This window comes from Trachurus japonicus, chromosome 6 (assembly GCF_045865225.1).
Source record: "Trachurus japonicus isolate A0001 chromosome 6, Traja_1.0".
Classification (NCBI taxonomy): domain Eukaryota; kingdom Metazoa; phylum Chordata; class Actinopteri; order Carangiformes; family Carangidae; genus Trachurus; species Trachurus japonicus.
Window position 1 is genome coordinate 33,230,821 of NC_140912.1, and position 20,017 is coordinate 33,250,837.

Below are 20,017 nucleotides of genomic sequence, written 5' to 3' on the forward strand. Positions count from 1 at the left end.
ATTGTAGACAAGAGGGATCCCGGCTCGCCTTTCAAAAAGCTCCAAACAGACGGGTCCAGCGCTTCTTAGCAACGGGACTCTCAGCGAAATAAGAAGCACTCTGTTGTAGTTGTTGTTCGGCCGCCAGCTGCACCAAAGGCTTTTATTAATGGAGATGTTTGGTGGACAATCTGAGCACGGTTCAGGCCGACAGTACTTAAACCTGTTTTTATGAGCGCACAAATGGGCCCAGTGTAGGTTCAAGGCGCTGACTGCCTTCCCATACACCGGCCTCACAAAGCTCCCGGAGCAGCATACTCGGCTACCAGTGGAAGATTTCGGATTTTGGGGAAAAAAAAAAAAAAAGAAGAGAGGCGATGGTTGCAGCGTATGGATCGTTTTGTGCTTTTGATACGGCAGCAAACAAACTTTTCAACACGAGTGAATCAGTGACAAGTTGAGTCAATATTTGCCCTCCCTCGAGGGGAAATTAGATTTCAGACGGGGGTTAAAAGAGAACATGGTGGAACAACAAGACAAGCGCAGACCACAGGCCGACAAAAGAGGACATGGATGAGGCCAACCGCACACGGATCAAAGTGTAATAAGAGAATAAAAACCTTCCTAAAGCAAACACGGCCCTCAAAGTGTGCAGAGCTGCAGGGTTCAGCCGCCTAATGACTCTGCAAATACTGGATTTCATCAGTGCATTCACATGAAAAATATCTATTATCCCCACGAAACAACAGTCACATGGCCTGTGTGTTAAGAGGAGGGTGGGCTGAGACGTACAGTAGAGTACAGCACGGAAGATTAAAGGACTGTTTCACGCTCCGCCGTTATTAGGCCATCAAAGAAGGTTTCGACCCTCCAGGGAAGGAGCTTTTGTCACATCGCACAAAGACCAACCTGAAGAAGATCTCCTCATCCGCTGACTCATTGTCTGACGGGCCGATAACGGTGTTGGTGGTGGAGTATTACAGTATGTGGTGCAGAAGCTCTCGGCTTTTGATCTTCTCTACATTTTATAATCCCTCATATCCAGTGAGAGGTCTTTGGTCGCGTTGTGGTCGAGGCTTCAAAGCTTTATTAAAAGAAGCTTCGACACAATTTGTTCTGGGTGAGAAAGTTTGTTTGCAGACGGCAAATAAAGAAATATAAAGCAGCATCACTTGCACTGCAAAAACTCAAAATCTTACCAAGAATATTTGTCTTATTTCTAGTCAAAACAAATCTCATTCTACTTAAAATAAGACTCATCACATAAAAATCAGCTTGTTTTTAGACACTTTTTACTTCTTTCAAGCAGATTTTCACTTGAAATAATCTGATAGTGGAGCAAGTTTTTCTTTCTTATTACAAGCACAAAAAACTTGCTTTCACTGGCAGATTGTTCTACTTATTTCAAGTGAAAATTTGTTTGAAACAAGTGAAAATTATATAAAAACAAGTTGATTTTTAGGTGATGAGTCTTCGTTTAAGTGGAAAGAGTTTAGTTTTGACAAGTTGAGACATTAGTTGAGACATTTTGACAAGAAATAAGGCAAATATTCTTGGAAAGATGTTGTGTTTTTGCAGTGTGTGTGTTTATATTCTTATGTGTGTGTGTCTCCATCTCTTCTCAGTGGCGGTGGATGTGGATGGAGAGTTTTACGTCAGCAGAGGAGGCCTCAGGTCCAAGTTCAAGGTGGGGCGGATCACCTTCCACTGGGGGCGCTGCAACGCTTCTTCAGACGGCTCCGAGCACAGTCTGGATGGAGTCAAATACCCTCTGGAGGTGAAATATACCATAATAATAATAATAATAAGATACACTAATTATTGTATAGACTATAATGACTACATAGCTTGATAGATAATTTATGAATAAGGGGTGGGAGTAAATAAGTTTTACTTCTTCCCACACTTCCCGCAAAAACTCAAAATCTTTCCCAGAATATTTGTCTTATTTCTTGTCTTAACACTTAAAATAAGACTCTTCACCTAAAAATGAACTTGTTTTTAGATCATTTTCACTTGTTTCAAACAAATTTTCACTTGAAATAAGTAGAAAAATCTACCAGTGAAAGCAAGTTTTTTGTCCTTGTAATAAGAAAGAAAAACTTGCTCCACTATCAGATTTTTCTACATATTTAAAGTGAAAATATGCTTGAAAGAAGTAAAAAAAAAACAAAACAAAAAAACAAAGCTACTTTTTAATGTGATGAGTCTTATTTTAAGTAGAATGAGATTTGTTTCGACTAGAAATGACATTTTGACTAGAAATAAGACAAATGTTCATGGTTAAGATTTTGAGTTTTTACAGTGTAGCCTACTCCTTTTTGGGTTGTGAAAAAACAACAAAAAATAAATAAATTGAATTATCTTTATTTTCAATTATTTTATTTTTGTTCATGTGTAGTCCTTGTCCTTGCAAAGTCTTTATTTGTTATGTCTGTCCATTACTGTATTATGTTTTATTTCTTTTAACATGTCCGAAATAAACTATAAACTATAATTATTATTATTCATGTGTTAATGTTTATGTTTGGTATATCTTTTTAAATGTATTTTATGATTATTTCCTCATTGAATAATCTCTTTGTTATTTTCTTGACTACATGATTGGATTCTTTAATCCTCAATTAAAAACCAATCAGAATGTATAGTTTAGTGGTGCGGCATGTAGATTTGTATGTATGTCTATTTTGCTGCTGAAAATTAATTAAAAGAGGAGAACAAAAACCAACCAAAATTACCCGAAGACCAATTAAAAATCTAATAAATGAAGTGTATTAAAACAGTGTTAATAATCTGCTGCTCCACGGCTGTTTGTATTTTAACGCTCAGTTATTTTTACCCCACTAATTAATGTTTACAGGCTTCACTCTGACCTTCAGTCATTAATATTCAGTCAGAAGGACGACGACGTGTTGCTGACGGATCTGAGGCTGAACACACACGGTGTCTTCACATGACTGGACTCGCTCTTTGTCTGGTTGAACATGTTTCTGTTTTCACCCACAGATGCAGATCTACTGTTACGAAGCCCATCGCTTTGACTCACTAGATGAAACCATCAAGGCCGGAGGCAGAATCACCGCGCTCGCTGTGCTGTTTGAGGTGTGTGTTATAATGTGTATGTGTATGTCATTTGTCAGTAAAATGGTGATTAAAACACAGTAATCCATTCAACTCATAAAACATTGGAGGGATGAATAAACTAACAGAGGGAGGGGTGTGAAAAAGTTCAAGTTTAGTAGAATTAAAGGTTTTTAGCTAATGAACCAACTTCCACTGACTCATTAGTTAACGAAGTTTCAGTTGCTTAACTGCTCATTAGCTGTCCTCAAACACACGGCGTTGCTACTAACGTAACAACGGTTCGTTATCCCAAAGGAGAAGCTACTGTACGAGCTAACTGACCTATAATCGAGCTAGAGCATCATTTCAACAGCTGAACTGACCCAACCTGTTTCAGTTACTAGACTGTCCATTAGCTTATCTAGACTGTTTAGCCACAAAATTAAACCATTTTTTACAGCTTTACTAAAGGTCTGCACATAGTAACTACTCTACAAGAACAGAGAAATTAGTTCTTTTTGCTCGGACATGCAAGGAAATAAATGATGTCATTCTTTTCTTGCAGCCCTGGTTTGGGTTCTAGTCTTGTTCTTGCTACCTTGAGATAACAAACACATTTCTCTATTCTTGCATATGATTATGGCCTTTAACCAAAAACCAGCACTAACTGTTAGCCTACTTGTCCCAAACTAAGACGTGTGAATTGTTCATTAACTATCACAAACCAGTGTGTGCTGCTAATTAAACAATTAGCTGTTACAATAATTAGCTAACACTAACTAAAGTTAACCCAAACTACACTGTTTTACTTGCTCAAGTGACTTGAACCATCGTAACAGCTAAACTGGCCGAACATGCTGTTGCTAAACTTGTCATTATAGCTGCACCAGACTTCTAATTTAAGCCGTTAGCTAATATTACAGCTTTATGTACCAGACCAAATTTAATTCTCAGTTATCGCAAATCAGACTGTCCGTCAGATTTCAGATTTATTCTTTTTTTTTTTAAATGGGAACCGTAGATATACGTATGTAAATATGTGGGATTGTAGCTGTCAAGTGTATCATGGCACATTGTTTTATGTCTTAGTCCTGCCTCTTGTACTTTTTATCGTCATTGTTTTTATGTCTAACATCAACCTGCCAATGGGACTGAGGATGGAAATGAGCCATTTGGCAAAAAAGTAAGGGGACCAAAAGATGCTGTTTGCTTAAGTGACAAGTGCATAAGTGCAGGATTGAATTAAATTGCACTATGCCCATAGCACACGATTGCACATGCAGATGTCTATATCATTAACTAAGAATAGTAACTTCAGCGCTGTGAAATCTCACTTTCTGAGTTGTGTGGAACGAGTGTTGTTGTGCTGAATGCTAACAGGGAGGCTAACAGGGGTTTTGGCTTCATACCAGCTCTGATACACAACTCAGTCTCTGGTGCTGGTTGATGTGAAGCTCACCTGAAATTGTAAAAGTTGGCAGAACGTGACTTTATTGACGGCTTCTCGTTGAAGGTGAGGGAAGTTGGAGTGAATCAGAGACCACCTGTACAACACGGTGCTGAAGCCTCCGTGTGTCGGTGGATTGATTCATGTTTCTGGCTCAGGATGCTCGTCTGTGTTTGGCGCTCGGTGCCAGGGTTCGTACGGAGCGTCGTGCAGGCGTTTCTCTTCCCTTTTTCTGCTTTGGTGCAGTCGCGTTGCCTCCGGCCGTGTTGGCGTGTTAGAGCCGACAGAGGCCACGTTGGAACGAAACTCTGAAGGATGTCTGATGTGACGCTGCAGGCTGTGTGAGTGTGTGTGTGAGTGTGTGTGTGTTTAGGCTTCAGGTTGGGTGGAGATCAGGGTGGGAAAACTACCAAACACAGCAAAAAATAGTGGTGAATCTTTTGTCTTTGTGCCGTGCCAGCCGCCTCAGCAGGTAACTGAGCAATCGTTTGGACTTTTCCAAGATTCATGTTGAGGTTTGTCCAGTGGTTTTGTTGGTGATGTTACCTGACAGATGCAGGGGTTTGGGCCTGGCCGGGGGCTTTAATCAAGCTGTTTTCCCTCTTTGAGACTCAGATAACACAAACAAGCCGTCGTTTCACGTTTATTTAGTTGAACACTTCAGGTGTTGCTTTAAAGGGATAGTTCACCCAAAATTGAAATTTCACTCATTATCTCCTCCCCCTCATGTGGACTAAGGGCTGGGAGGAGTTTCAGAGTCCTCCGTGGCTTCTCTGAGTTACAGGGGGTCTCGGCGTAGCAGTGCATGTCCATATGACGGTTGCAAATGGATACCAACTGTCTTCGTAACAAAAAGACACACCAAAAAACATCCAAATACCTCCATGCTGCTCGTATGTAATGTCCGTCTTGTATTGAAGCCCCGAAATGCGAAATTGTCCCGAAAAAAATTTAATAAGTCTATATTTCAAGCTTGTTTTGTAGCGGAAGCTTCTCGAAGCTCCTCTTCCCGGTTCGTCAAATTTGGACGAACCGGGAAGCTTCCGCTACAAACAAGCTTGAAATATAGACGGACATTAAATACGAGCAGCATGGAGGTATTTGGATGTTTTTTGGTGTGTCTTTTTGTTACGAAGACAGTTGGTATCCATTTGCAACCGTTATATGGACATGCACTGCTACGCCGAGACCCCCTGTAACTCAGAGAAGCCACGGAGGACTCTGAAACTTCTCCCAGCCCTTAGTCCACATGAGGGGGAGGAGATAATGAGTGAAATTTCAATTTTGGGTGAACTATCCCTTAAACTCTCACCATGTGTGTGGAGACATGATGGCACGGAGAACTCTCATAGACTGAGGTGAACTCCTGTCAGACTGGTTCTTGGTGAAACGCCCACTTTTAAGTGTTTTGGGTCTGGCTCTGGCATCTGTTATTGTTCCAAAGAAACATGTTTATTAAATCCAATCCAGCCTGTCATTGTACCTTTAGAGAGCCGACAAAAGGAATCCACAAGACTCAGTAAACACAACTTCCTCAAACACAGTGACTCCAACAACCAGGTGTTCCTGTACAGTCGAAGACTCATGTCAGAAGATTTTAAAGTAGTTTAGAGAACAGTAAGAAAGGAACATTAATACATTAATAACCAAACAGACCAACCTAAAAGATTCAGGTTGTGCACAGGCGTTTGAAAGTATTAAACGTATAAAATTAAGTCATTAAAGCATTATATTGATGTATTAAAGGGATAGTTCAACATTTTGGCAAATTGGCCCATTGCCATAATCCCTATAGTCATAGCAGTAGGTTTGTTACCTTTAATTGTCGGTGCAAGCTATTTTTAGAACGGCGGAGCAGAGCCGCGAGCTGCTCAGAGCTACGCTACGGAGGCTCTTGGGATTTCTTGGTTTCCCCTCATCAAACTCATCAAATACACAATCCAACAACTCCACAACGCTCTGGTGGACAAGTTGTGACCTGCACATTCACCACGCTATGAGATAATAACAGAACATTACCAGACAGAGTTGTAGAGGGAAATTCAGAGACTGCTTGATGAAAAACTGTCTCTGAAGGCAACGCGCATCAGTGGTTTTGCATGTATTTACCTCTAAAACAACTCTGTGTGGTAACGTTGTGTTATCATCTCATAGTGTGGTGAATGTGCAGCTCACAACTTGTCCACCAGAGCGTTGTGGAGTTGTTGGATTGTGTATTTGATGAGTTTGATGAGGGAAACCAAGAAATCCCATGAGCCTCCGTAGCGTAGCTCTGAGCAGCCGTTCTAAAAATAGCTTGCACCGACAATTAAAGGTAACGAACCTACTGCTATGACTATAGGGATTATGGCAATGGGTCAGTTTGCCAAAATGTTGAACTATCCCTTTAACTTAGGCCTATATCATCATTAGGAATTATTGGAATTTGTTGGAAAAATGTGATAAAATAATAGATTATTCTGGGCTTTATAATGTCGTAAAATGTTTCATTATAGGCTACTTTACGACGGTTTTGACACTACCGACTATAAATAAGGAGTTAATGTGTATTTTATGTGGCATTAAAATGGTTTCAAAGTTTTAATTGAAACCTTTTTGACTCCAGTGAAGTTGATTTAAATGTCATGTTTTGTTCAAGTAAAGACTTTCATATACAGTATTCACAGTCAGGTCTGTTTGGTTTTCTCCTCCCAGACGACCACTGAAGACAACGCCAACTACGCGTCCATCGTGGACAGCATCCTCAGCGTGAGCAGATACGGTACGTCAGCTTCTTCCTCTTCTTCCCATCTGTTCCCTGTGTGACGTTGTGACGTTGCTGTGACGTTCTCTCCTCTGCTCTGCGGTCTAGGAAAGAGCGCCGAGGTTTCACCCTTCACCCTCCGAGGCCTCCTGCCCAACTCCACGGACAAATACTTCATCTACAACGGCTCTCTGACCACGCCGCCCTGCAGCGAGGTCGTGGAGTGGATCGTCTTCAAGAGCACGGCGACCGTCTCCGACGAACAGGTGAGAAGGTTCAGTTGAGCTGTAGCTACAGGTGTTGGAGCGTCTCCATGGAAACCAACACGGCCTGAAGGTGAACCGAGGTCTCAACAGTTCGTCTTGTCTGCAAAACTTCACATTATAAATTAGCGTCTACATTCTTAAAGGGATACGCCAACCTTTTGTTTTTTTACGTGTCTTGCCTCACTCCCGAGTCCATGACCAACAGATAGACACCATCCTTTCCACTGTGCGTGCAGTAACAAGGGAGATAGAGCCGTATCTCCCATAATTAGCTTAGCTCAAACACTGGAAGTGTATAGGTAGTGTTAGCCTGCCTCCACCTAAAGTCGCTAATTAGCTTAGCTCATACGCTGGAAGTGTATGGGTAGTGTTAGCCTGCCTCCACCTAAAGTCGCTAATTAGCTTAGCTCATACGCTGGAAGTGTATGGGTAGTGTTAGCCTGCCTCCACCTAAAGTCGCTAATTAGCTTAGCTCAAACGCTGGAAGTGTATGGGTAGTGTTAGCCTGCCTCCACCTAAAGTTGCTAATTAGCTTAGCTCAAACGCTGGAAGTGTATGGGTAATGTTAGCCTGCCTGCTACCTGAGCCGAAATCAGCAGTCAGAAGCTGATTTCATTTAAGCTCTAAACTCTGTAATATCACTTTATCAACGTTTCAAACATGTTTAGGCGAGAAAGTAGCCGTTTAGATCAGCAGTGTGTCGTTAATTTGTCTAAATACCAGCTGTTTACAATTTTGTTCGGACGAATTCAACACTACTCAAGCTAGCCGTGACCAACGCACTTCCGGTTACTTTCACAAAATAAAACACCCGTTGCCCTTTACATACAGAAAACCATGACGATAGAATTTGTGCTTTTACTTTGAAACAGGAAGCTAACCTACCCTCGATGTAGCTAGCTTGAACCAAAATAAAGCGTCTTAGCTTGAACCCTCCGTTTTGACCGATCTCGTCCCGTTAGCGGCATTTGACCGCTCAAGATGCCTTACCGGAGAGTTTTGTCAGCTCTGAGACCAAGATCGGCCCGCCGGTTTCCCTTTAGAGTTGCTGAAGAGTTTCTCTGATGACTTTAGGTGGAGGCAGGCTAACACTACCCATACACTTCCAGTGTTTGAGCTAAGCTAATTAGCGACTTTAGGTGGAAGCAGGCTAACACTACCCATACACTTCCAGCGTTTGAGCTAAGCTAATAACGGGCGATACGGCTCTATCTCCCTTGTTACTGCACGCACAGTCGAAAGGATGGCGTCTATCTGCTGGTCATGGACTCGGGAGTGAGGCAAGACATGTAAAAAAAAAAAAAATGTTGCCGTATCCCTTTAAGGCTGTAATCTGCAGTGTTGTCTTACATTTCCTCAAACGTTGTTGTCTGAGTTTTTGGTTTAGAGTCAATTTATTTCTCTGTTTATGGAAAATTGTAACTTCCTTTTCTGCTGAAAATCAGCTGTAAAATGTTCAAGTGTGAATGAGGCGTTTGTTGTGTTGACACCAAACACTGTTTGTAAAGATGGACGACGTGGACTCAGAGACGTTGCCCAGATATTTTTAGACTCCCAGCCAAACAGACTGGGGCGTACGTGTGCAGAGCAGAGAGTTGGATACATACCAAGCTAAAAGTGAAACAACTTCAGCTATGCAGAACCTTCAGCTTTGGTCAAAAGAAAAAAAAAGAAAAGAAAAAAAGGGTTTAATTAAGAGTTCAAGAGTTTAATTAACAGTTGTGATGAAGGAAGAAATTATCTGTATGTGACCAAACCTGTTTCTGTATCGTACCTTTTGTACAGATCCAGACTTTGTTAAACACTTCACTGAGCTCACCTGTTTACACTTAAAGAAAAATAAACAGGAAGTGAGCAGTAGAGATCAAACCAGGCTGTAAACAAGTTAAAGGAGACTGACTCACTGCTGGAGACTCACTCTAGTGGTCAGGAGAGGAACTGCAGCTTTCAGCGCGTCCATCACGAGACCTGATGGCTTTTGGCTTGGTTTTTGATCAAATTTCTTTCTCTTTTTTTCTTTTTTAACATAATATGTATATAATTTGGATTATTATGTCAAGTTGAACTGAAAAGGCGTAGGCTGAAGCAGCAGCTTATTTTGCCTACACTATTTAAAAGATTGTAAGTTGCATAAGAGAGCAAGATAACGAGATAAAACAATTTAAACATTGATTTTTTAAAACTTAACTGAGAAGAATAAATAAGATCTATAAGATTTATCGAGTTTATATACCTTATATTATATATATACCTACATATGTGTGTTAATAGGCTATCTATAATATCTCTATACAAACTGTACATAGCGATGGACTGGACTATCCATCTCAGTACCAAGTTTATCACACAGGTCAATACATTCATTACTCATTAATCATCAATGTATTTATCCTTTTTATCGTATTTTAGTTTAGACTTGTCATTACACATTATTAGGCTACCTTCAGTTTTTACTAATATCAGCTGATAAAACAATTGATCTTGTCCCATCGCCACTGTAGATATATTAAACAATCAGAGCTGGCTGATATTATAGTATATTGGATTAAGACAGAATCATTTAGTATTTGTGAGGGGCTAAAAACATTTGTATATAACATATTTGGGCTCATTTACATGTGTCAGACGTCCAAACAGCACCACATGACAGGAAAACCAAAATAAGATGTTGCATAGACATAGTGTTTGTCAAACTAGAGCCTCATGGCCGAGGGTAGACTACAGTGTGTGTCGGTGTGTGTCTGTGCGGTGTGTGTGTGTGGTGCTCGGCTGCGGACCGTGTGGTCCATGTGGTTCCGTTCTGGAGTTTTTCCTCCGACATGAAAAGAAAAGAGAAGAGAAACAATCAGAGAAACGTCGGTGAACAAGAAGCTTTTAGAAACATGTCGACGGAGCTGAAAGGAGGAATTATCATACCAGAGGTCTGGAGACTCACAGGGAGAGGGAGAGGCTCACAGCTGTCAACAAGCCAGTGTGTGTGTGTGTGTGTGTGTGTGTGTGTGTGTGTGTGTGTGTGTGTGTGTGTGTGTGTTTGTATGACTGTGTGTGTGTTTGTGTGTAACTGCCCTCAGGCCACACCATGATTGACAGCCATACAGAGGCCGTCATTACATCAAACAAATATTGGCTCACAAAAGATCTCTACGGTATTTAAGCTGAAACATGCGGGGACACACACACACACACACACACACACACACACACACACACACACAGATACACACACACTTGAAAAACCATGTGGAAACACACACACAAACACAGACACACAAAAGGGTTTTGACTAAAAGGCTTCAGTGTGACGGTAGCAGATCATCGACTCTGAACACACAGCTGTCATAAAGCAGGAGGCCTCACACACACACACACACAGACACACACACACACACAGACACACAGACACACAGACACACAGACACACACACACACTATACTATCTGCACCATGGGAGTGTGTGTGTGTGTGTGTTCAGGTTTATGAATCAAAAAGGGTCAAAAAGCAAAAAGCTCTGAGCTCTCGTCTTTGCCTGAATTTATAACGAGCCAATAAAACGGCAGAAGTTTCAAAATAAAAGCCCCGTACAGGCTTTATGTATGCACAGCTCCACTACTTCCTGAACTTAAACAAGCTCCTTTATCTTTTATTTGTCTTACATTATTGGACAAACTTGATGAATCCAGGTGTGTCTGAGGAGTCACAATGGTCAGACACATCTGGATTCATCAGTTTGTCCAATAGTGTAAGACAGGAAGTAAAGGAGCTGGGGGTCAGATTCACAAAACCTTCTTAAGAAAAAAACAAATCTTCTTAAGTGTAATTTTCTTCTTAACTTCAGTCTTAAGAAGAAAAATGAGAAGAAGTCATATTCTCCAAAAAAGTTCTTAAGTATTTTCTCAACTTTCTTCTTAAGTTTCTTCTGAAGAAAAAACGTAAGAATAAATGGTATTCTTGAAATCAAAGTTCTCAAATTTGTTCTTTACTTTTTTTCTTAACTTTAAGACAACCTTGACCTGTCTTTAAATTTCTACGGTGGATAGGTAAACCTCTAAAATCACCTTTTTAAACAAATTTTAGACAAGTTTAGACTGGTAGGTAGTAAGTAAATATATATTTTTAATTAATTACACACAGTCTAAACTCCGGACTCTACCTTTAAGACGCAAACTATGCTGTTTGATGCAGTGACGTATTTTAAGAAGTTCTTAGGAAAACTAAGAAATTTGTAAGAAATGACTGTTCTTAAGACTGTTTGTAGGAAAATATTGAGGAATTGCACTTAATAACTTTCTGATGAACTTCTTAATTTTCTTCTTAAGGCATTTCTTAAGATCTTTCTTAATAACATATTGGTGAATCCAGCCCCTGGTTTAAGTTCTCTATGCACAGCTCCACTACTTCCTGAACTTAAATAATAATAATAATATATAATAAACTTTATTTCTATAGCACCTTTCAAAACCAAGGTTACAAGATGCTTCACAAAATACAAATACAATATCATTGAAAAAATAAAGCAATTACAGTAGAAAGTGAAGAAAACATCATACAGAAAAACAGTGAACAGGCATAAGATGAAATAGTGGAAATGGAAAAGACAATAGAAACAAAAAAACAAACAAACATTAAAATGACTGCACAAATGCCTGATTAATCCAGGTGTGTCTGACCATTGTGACTACTCGGACACACCTGGATTCATCAGTTTGTTCAATAGTGTAAGACAGGAAGTAAAGGAGCGGGTTTAAGTTCAGGAAGTAGTGGAGCTGTGCATAAAGCCTCATATTCCAGGAAGGAATGTCCTGCAGGCTTCGTCCTCACCATTACCCCCCCTCCCCTCTCCCCTCCCTCCCTGTCTCTGTCTCTCTACCCCGGGACGTCCAGAGTCTCCAGGTCTCTAGACGTCCGTGTCGTGTCCCAGCTGGTCCACATTCCTGCTCACTTCACTTCAGCACTTAATTGTTTTTTTGTTTTTTTTTGCGTTGTGACTTTAACGAGCCTGAAATAATCTTAATGGTTCTCACTCAGCTCCGCTCAGGTGTGATGATGATGATGATGATGATGATGTTATGTTGTGTTGTTGTTGTGTAACCGGAGGGAGGAGGAGGAGGAGGAGGAGGAGGAGGAGGAGGGAGGGGGGTTGGGAGGAGGTGACTCACCTGAGCAGGTTAAAGGCTCATTACGCAGTGATTCATGGCTCCTCCGCCCATCCACTTCAGGAGCAGACACCTGGCGTCTCCTCTGTCTGCTCTATGTTGTTCTTTATTTCTTTATTTACACTTTAACACTAGAGACTGGATCAAACTGAGTTATTAAATGGATGAATATTGTGTTTTTTTTTCTGTGTACGGTGGCCCTGAGTGGTCAATTCACTCACTGCAGCTGCACAAAACAGATGCAAAGAAAAATTCAGAAAACAACTTCATCAATTTGAATTTGAACTTCATCACACAACAGAAATGTTATGATAATTATTGTATTGGGTATTGTTATTATTAATATTATTATTATTATTTTTTACATGAAACACAATGAAAAGCGTAAAGCAAATTGTCAAACACTTGATAACTTGTTCTTTTTTAATAACATTCGACTTTTATTCGACTTTATTTCACAGGATAGCTCCTTGAGATGTGCTGTCTCGGGTCCATGTTGCAACAAAGATACAAAACATAAGTTCAGTCATAGTACAAGTTCATAGTAGAAAATAAACATGATACAATGTAGAGACACAGACACCCATTCACACACTACAATGCTCCATCAGTCCTGGCTACTGGCCAGCCCATTCAGAAAGGAGTGTGAAGAAGTGAAAACACCTGAACTCTCACCGTTTGTTGACAGATAATAATTTAATTTGTCATTAACAACCTCACACCCAAAGTAAATAATACAGAGCCTAATATCAGTTTTACATCAGTTTAACAATACAACCAAGATAAAGTTAAAAGTTAATATAAAATAACTAAATCAATTAGTAAATTAACAGTAACCTCATTTATTCTCAGTTTTATTCTAATATACTGTGATGCACTGCAAAAACTCAAAATCTTACCAAGAACATTTGTCTTATTTCTAGTCAAAACAAATCTCATTCTACTTAAAATAAGACTCATCACATTAAAAAGTAGCTTGTTTTTGACACGTTTTACTTCTTTCAAGCATATATTAACTTGAAATCATAGTAGATAGTGGAGCAAGTTTTTCTTTCTTATTACAAGCTCAAAAAACTTGCTTTCACTGGCAGATTTTTCTACTTATTTCAAGTGAAAATTTGTTTGAAACAAGTGAAAATGATCTGAAAACAAGTTGATTTTTAGGTGATGAGTCTTATTTTAAGTGGAAAGAGATTATTTGACTAGAAATGAGACATTTTGACAAGAAATAAGACAAATATTCTTGGAAAGATTTTGAGTTTTTGCAGTGTGTATACATCAGCCTGCTGCTAACATGATGTTGTTGTTGTTGTGGTTGTCATGGTGACCGCGTGTCAGCTGGAGATGTTCTGCGAGGTGATGACGATGCAGCAGGCCGGCTACGTGATGCTGATGGACTACCTGCAGAACAACTACAGGGAGCAGCAGCAGCAGTTCATGGGCCAGGTGTTCTCGTCCTACACCGGCACCGAGGAGCTGCTCACGCCAGGTAACAACTCACACACTCTTTACACTGTAAAACTTTACACTGTAAAGATATTTAGATTTAATTTACCTGAGTGTAATTACACAGAGTATCCGCGGGGTCTTGAAAAGTATATTAAAAGGTGATAAATCAATTTTGGGAAAATGAAGACCCTTAAAAAGTATTAAAAAGTCTTTTCACGACTTTATAAAGTCAAACATTTTGAAGGTATTTTTTCTGAATTCGCTGTCCAAGAGTTGGAGTCCTAAAAAACATTGTAAAAGTGTGTGAATTTATTCATTTTATTAAAAACCAAAGATGAACCGGTGCATAAAAAAGACAAGAAGATTGTGGTTTTTGTTTTTTGAGTGGAGCAATGTTTTTTTTGATCAAATTTGCCTTTGATTTATTATCCCAGCCTATTTTGAATTCTGTTATGTTATAGTGGTCTATAGTCTTTATCACAAACTAAAACTGTTAGTACGTTAAAAGTGTCACTGATGTAAATGGTTACAGCTTGAAGTTGCGGTGAGGTATTGAAAAATATTGAGAAGGTCTTGAAAAAGTCTTAAAAGGGTATTAAAATGAACTTAAAGATTCCTGTATAAACCCTGTTACAGTATTAATCAGCAGATCCTGGATGTGTCTCTAAATCTAACACTAATCAATGATGTGATGCAGCCCAGTGTCAAGTGGTGTAACCAATATTTTTTCATACAAATCTGACTATATACAGGAAAATAAATCTGAACTCAAATGTGGAATAAATGTTCATTCACTTTTGCAATTCAAAACTGTGTTTCTGGACAAATTTGACATCATTTTTTCACATTATTTCGACCAAAAAGCTTTTAGTTTTCAGGAAACGTCCTGCTCAGTGTTGCCAAGATGCATTAAAATGAAAATAAACACAGCAACTTAATGTTTTCAGAAGAAACTATACAGTACTTTTTATGAGTTCATTTAAATCCACTGTAGATGGATAAAATATTCAAGTTTAGTTTTTATTCTTTTGAGGTTACACCACTGGACATTTTCAGGGACATTCAGTCTGATTTTTTATGACATAAAACCAACACGAACAAAATGTACATTTGTCCAGATCTGATGCTTTTAAAGCAAATTTTTATTTGTCCCTGACCCTTATATCTAGTTTAATAAATTCATTGTTGTTATGATACAGAAGAAATTAGAAACCAAATTAAAGTGAAAGTTAATTTCAGATGATAAAACGTTTGACCTCCGTCTGACTCTGTGGAAAAAAAAAAAAAATGTTAATGGATCAGAGACAAGTGGAAAAAGAGAGAGAGATGAGAATAGAAAACCAGTGACCTAAATAAACCGAGAGTGACGGAGAGAGAGCGGGTTGACTTGGTGAAAACATTGATCTCCACGCTGCTCGCTGGTTCTGATCCATAATTAGTAATGAAGCGTATTGATTAGAGACCAGAGGATCATTTAACGTTTGTCACTGACCTTCATGTTAACAAAATAAAACTACTTCCTGTTCATAACCAACTGTTCTGAATGTGAACAGAAATCACTTTGTAAAAGTTAAAGAACAAAAACTCTTGTTTGTAGAGGTTTGACAGTGAACCTGTTCCTTAGAAAACCACAGGACGATCATTGTATCTGCAGCTAAAACTGATGCTGACTCAGCAGTTTAGGTTTAAAGTCGGTTTATCTCTCTGTAGTTTTTGAAATTTGTAGTTTCTTTTTGCAAAAGTCTTTTGTTTTTTCTCTGTTTTTACTCAATCTAATCCAAAAATACACAGCAAAGACACTGATTTTTAATCCTTAATCAAATACAATGTGAGTTGTATAAACAGGAAGTGATGTGTTTCTGTACTAGGCTGTAAATTGAATCTTTGGAAACTCACTCTCTCCATGTTTTTTAGCCGTGGAAATTTCTTCTTAAAGGGATAGTTCAACATTTAGTCAGATCCTCCTCTCTCCATAATCTCTATAGTCAAAGCGGTATGGTTCATTACCTTTAATTATCGGTGCATGTTGTTTTGAGATCGGCGGGGCAGAGACGTGAGCTGCTCAGTGAACGGTACAGGTCCCCTGTCCCTCATCATCAAACTCATCAAATACACAATCCAACAACTCCACAACGCTCTGGTGGACAAGTTGGGACCTGCACATTCACCACGCTATGAGATAATAACACAACGTTACCAGACAGAGTTGTTTTAGAGGGAAATGCAGAGTCTACTTGATGAAAAACTGTCCCTAAAGGCAACGCGCATCAGCGGTTTTGCATGAATTTCCCTCTAAAACAACTCTGTCTGGTAACGTTGTGTTATTATCTCATAGCGTGGTGAATGTGCAGCTCACAACTTGTCCACCAGAGCGTTGTGGACTTGTTGGATTGTGTATTTGATGAGTTTGATGAGGGAAACCAAGAAATCCCATAATGAGCCTCCGTAGCGTAGCTCTGAGCAGCTCACGGCTCTGCTCCGCCGATCTCCAAACAACAAGGTGATGAACCTACTGCTATGACTATAGGGGTTATGGTGAGAGGAGGATCTGACTAAATGTTGAACTGTCCCTTTAAGAAGAAATTTCTGTTCACATTCAGATCAATGTCCCTTTAAGTTTGATCAAATCAAAACTAGGAAACTGATAAAATAGGAAACGGATCATAGATTATGATCCATTATCACTATACATGTTGTGATAAGCTGCTCTGATCCAAACAGTCTGTTCTGCTGACTCGTTCTGCCCTCTAGTGGTCGAACCTGCACCTGCACCTCCTCCTCCTCCTCCTGCTCCTCCTCCTCCTCTTCCTCCTCCTCCTCCTCCTCTTTACTCTCTCTCTCTGTGACTGGGATCATAAATCTCTGGTCTCTGGTTTAACTGGTTCACTACTCATCTGGTTTTATTGCCAGTTTTTGTAGCGTGAGCAACATTTTTCTCTCCACTCTGCTGATCCCTGACAGAGTGGATGGAGGTCAGAGGTCGTCGGAGGTTTGGGCTCAGCTCAGCCTCAGACATGTGTCAGTGTCAGAGCTTCTCCTCCGGTCTATTGTCATCGATCCGCAGCCTTTTTACTCTTAATCTGTGTTAATCCCAGACCTCGGAGCGTTTGTCATGGGTGTAATCTCTCTGCTCCGTTAATCTCAGCCTTGACCCAGAATCACACTCCGAGAACAAAGACAGGAATATTCTGTTTAATTTTCCTCATCAGGTCCCTGGTTTATGTTTCAATGTAGAGGATGTGAATAATGCACTGATCAATTTTGAGATTTTGGGGCTATTTTTCTTCCTTAACATGTATTCTCTCAGAAAAGTCAAATGAAATGTTAGAAAATCCACATTAAGGTTTTTATTTTACTTCATTTTGTCTCTTTTGTTGGTAGATTTCTGCTAAATTCACCAAAAGTTAGTCTGACCCAGGTCATGTCAGATGTCATTGTAAAGCTCTCTCTCTCTCCTGAACAATGATGTAGGCTCATCTCCTCTGTATCCGCAACAAATCATTAAAGTACGATTGACATTAACAATCTATGGAATTTTACAGTACAAGTCTTTAAAGGCCGTTTTCTCAAAATGAGTTTTTCAGACTCAGACTCTGAGCTAGAAATCTCCACTTCAGCAGCACTTACAGATACCAAACCTTCCAGTTTGATCCCTTTCTATATTCTGAAGGTTTTTACAGAGGAGATTGTTGATATATCATCCACAGCCTGATTTATACAACATTTTATTACTAAAAACATGGCAAATGGGATTTTTTTTAGGGCTGGTGACAGTATTTTCTCATTTACAGAGTGATAAAAAGAGATATCCAAAATCCTCCTCTTTAAAAACTTCTGACTCTAATGTGTCAACACAATAAAACAAGAATTTTGAAAGTGGCTTTATCCATCGTTCAGATTTAGGTTGTTGATTTATATCCTTTCATTTGATGTGTTTTAATTCTATTGTCACCCAAAGAGTGTGTTTCCTCTCTCCTTCTCCTTCAGTCTGCAGTTCTGAGCCGGAGAACATCCAGGCGGCGCCGTACAACCTGAGCAGCCTCCTGGTGACGTGGGAGCGCCCGCGGGCCGTGTACGACGCCAGCATCGAGAAGTACTCCGTCACCTACGGCCTGGTCAGCGCTGACAACGCCGCCCCCGCCCAGTACCTGACCGACGGAGACCAGGACGTGGTGAGAGGCCAGAAACACAGAAACACAGAAACACAGAAACACAGAAACACTGAGGCCAGAAGCATTTTGCTGCAGCAGAGATACTACAGACATGGAAATTCAACTTTATTCGGTAAGTTATGTCACTTTTGATGCAAAGTTGACATTGTTTGAGATGTTTTTGTTCTGACAACTTGACATAAAGACAATTTAAACTGTCATAGCAGACCTAATTGCCAAACTTTAAAAATTATGTCAAGTTCTCATAACAAGGACATCTCAAACAATGTCAACTTTGCATTAAAAGTGACATAACTTACTGAATGACACTTAACGACAGCTGTCAGAAGTATTCATTGATGGTTATGACAGCTGTTATGTCAAGTTTTATGTCAATCTTATGAATACCTATTCAAGTAAAGTGTTACCAACTTGATTTAAACAAACAGACAGCTTCAACTGTCACTAGACCAAATATCCGTCTCATTAGTTTTCACTTTACAGATCATTTCATTCTGTTTATAAACTAATCAGAGCTGCAGAAATGTTCACAGCTTCTCTGCAGCTCCTCAACAAACTTTCTGAAATGTAATAAACAGATATTTAATGAATGAATTGAACGAATTAGACACTAAGTAATGCTCCAGTTAGTTTTCTCCTGTTACCTGAGCATCGTCAACTAATCTGTTGCACCTTCACTACAAACCACAAACCACATTGACTCTATCTTGACACAGATAGTTCAACATACAGTACAAACATGGACATTATAGATGGCTCCTATAGTAAAATGATAAAATGCTCTTACTAACTACTGGAATCCAATGAAACATTACATAAAAAAAAGTCAAAACAGCAATATAAATTAAAACCCATAACAAAAGTAACAAGAAAACAAACTGAAAAAGCCAAATAAACTAAAACAGCTTCATATACAGAGGCCGAAACAAGGTTAAAGCAGAAGTAAGTGATCCGGTGGTTTTGGCTAACTTCCTGTCAGCCGATGGAGTTAGCAGTCCCCGCCCTCGTCCCTACGTCACCACATTCACGCGCATCCCTTGGCTGCACACACAGAGAGGACTGCCCCTTTATGCTGTTCTCTCTCCTCATTGGATAAAGGTTGTAGGATACAAGGAAAGTTTTCTCCTCGGCTCAGAGCAGAGCAGAGTGACTGACAGACCCGTGTTTCAGACCAAACACTCTATGTAAGTGATTGCTGTCGGAAGATATAACTATTTAAGACTTATATTAACACAAATATATCACTTACTTCTGCTTTAACACAAATATTCCGCTTACTTCTGCTTTAATCAAGTCTGAAAACTGATTTTTGCAGAACATGAACTTGAATGAATCAGTTAATCCATCAGTCAGTTTCTGCTACTCATCCCAGGTCCAGGTCTCAGATCATCAAGAATCATTGTTATTATATCAATCCTACTGGTTTTCCATCATGCTTTTATTGTGAAATAAAAATTAAATAATATTCCATCATGTGATATTAAAAGATGTAAATTCATCTCCATTCTTTAATGATTTTAATGTGGTTCCTCTTCCCGCCACCAGGGGGCGATACTGGACGACCTGTCGGCCAACAGCAGCTACGTGGTCCAGGTGGTGGCGGTCTGCACCAACGGTCTGTACGGACGAGTGAGCGACCAGCTGACGGTCGTCATGCCCGTCGACGACCCCGGTAAGAGCGAGCGAGACCGAGACCGAGACCAAGCGTAGCGTTCAAGAGACACATTTACATCTCGTTTAGACTG

The 20,017-nt window shown here is 39.7% G+C and overlaps 1 protein-coding gene across 2 annotated transcripts in view; it reads left to right on the forward strand.

Annotated features, from left to right (window-relative positions):
- Positions 1–20,017, forward strand: part of ptprz1a (protein tyrosine phosphatase receptor type Z1a) — a 124,472-nt gene that overhangs the window by 53,922 nt on the left and 50,533 nt on the right. For both annotated transcript variants that reach the window (XM_085780260.1, XM_085780259.1), the window contains exons 4-10: positions 1,605–1,756; positions 2,986–3,081; positions 7,184–7,250; positions 7,341–7,498; positions 13,990–14,140; positions 18,088–18,272; positions 19,818–19,944. In XM_085780260.1, the coding sequence (XP_085636386.1) occupies positions 1,605–1,756; positions 2,986–3,081; positions 7,184–7,250; positions 7,341–7,498; positions 13,990–14,140; positions 18,088–18,272; positions 19,818–19,944 (936 nt within the window). The remainder of the gene's footprint in view (positions 1–1,604; positions 1,757–2,985; positions 3,082–7,183; positions 7,251–7,340; positions 7,499–13,989; positions 14,141–18,087; positions 18,273–19,817; positions 19,945–20,017) is intronic.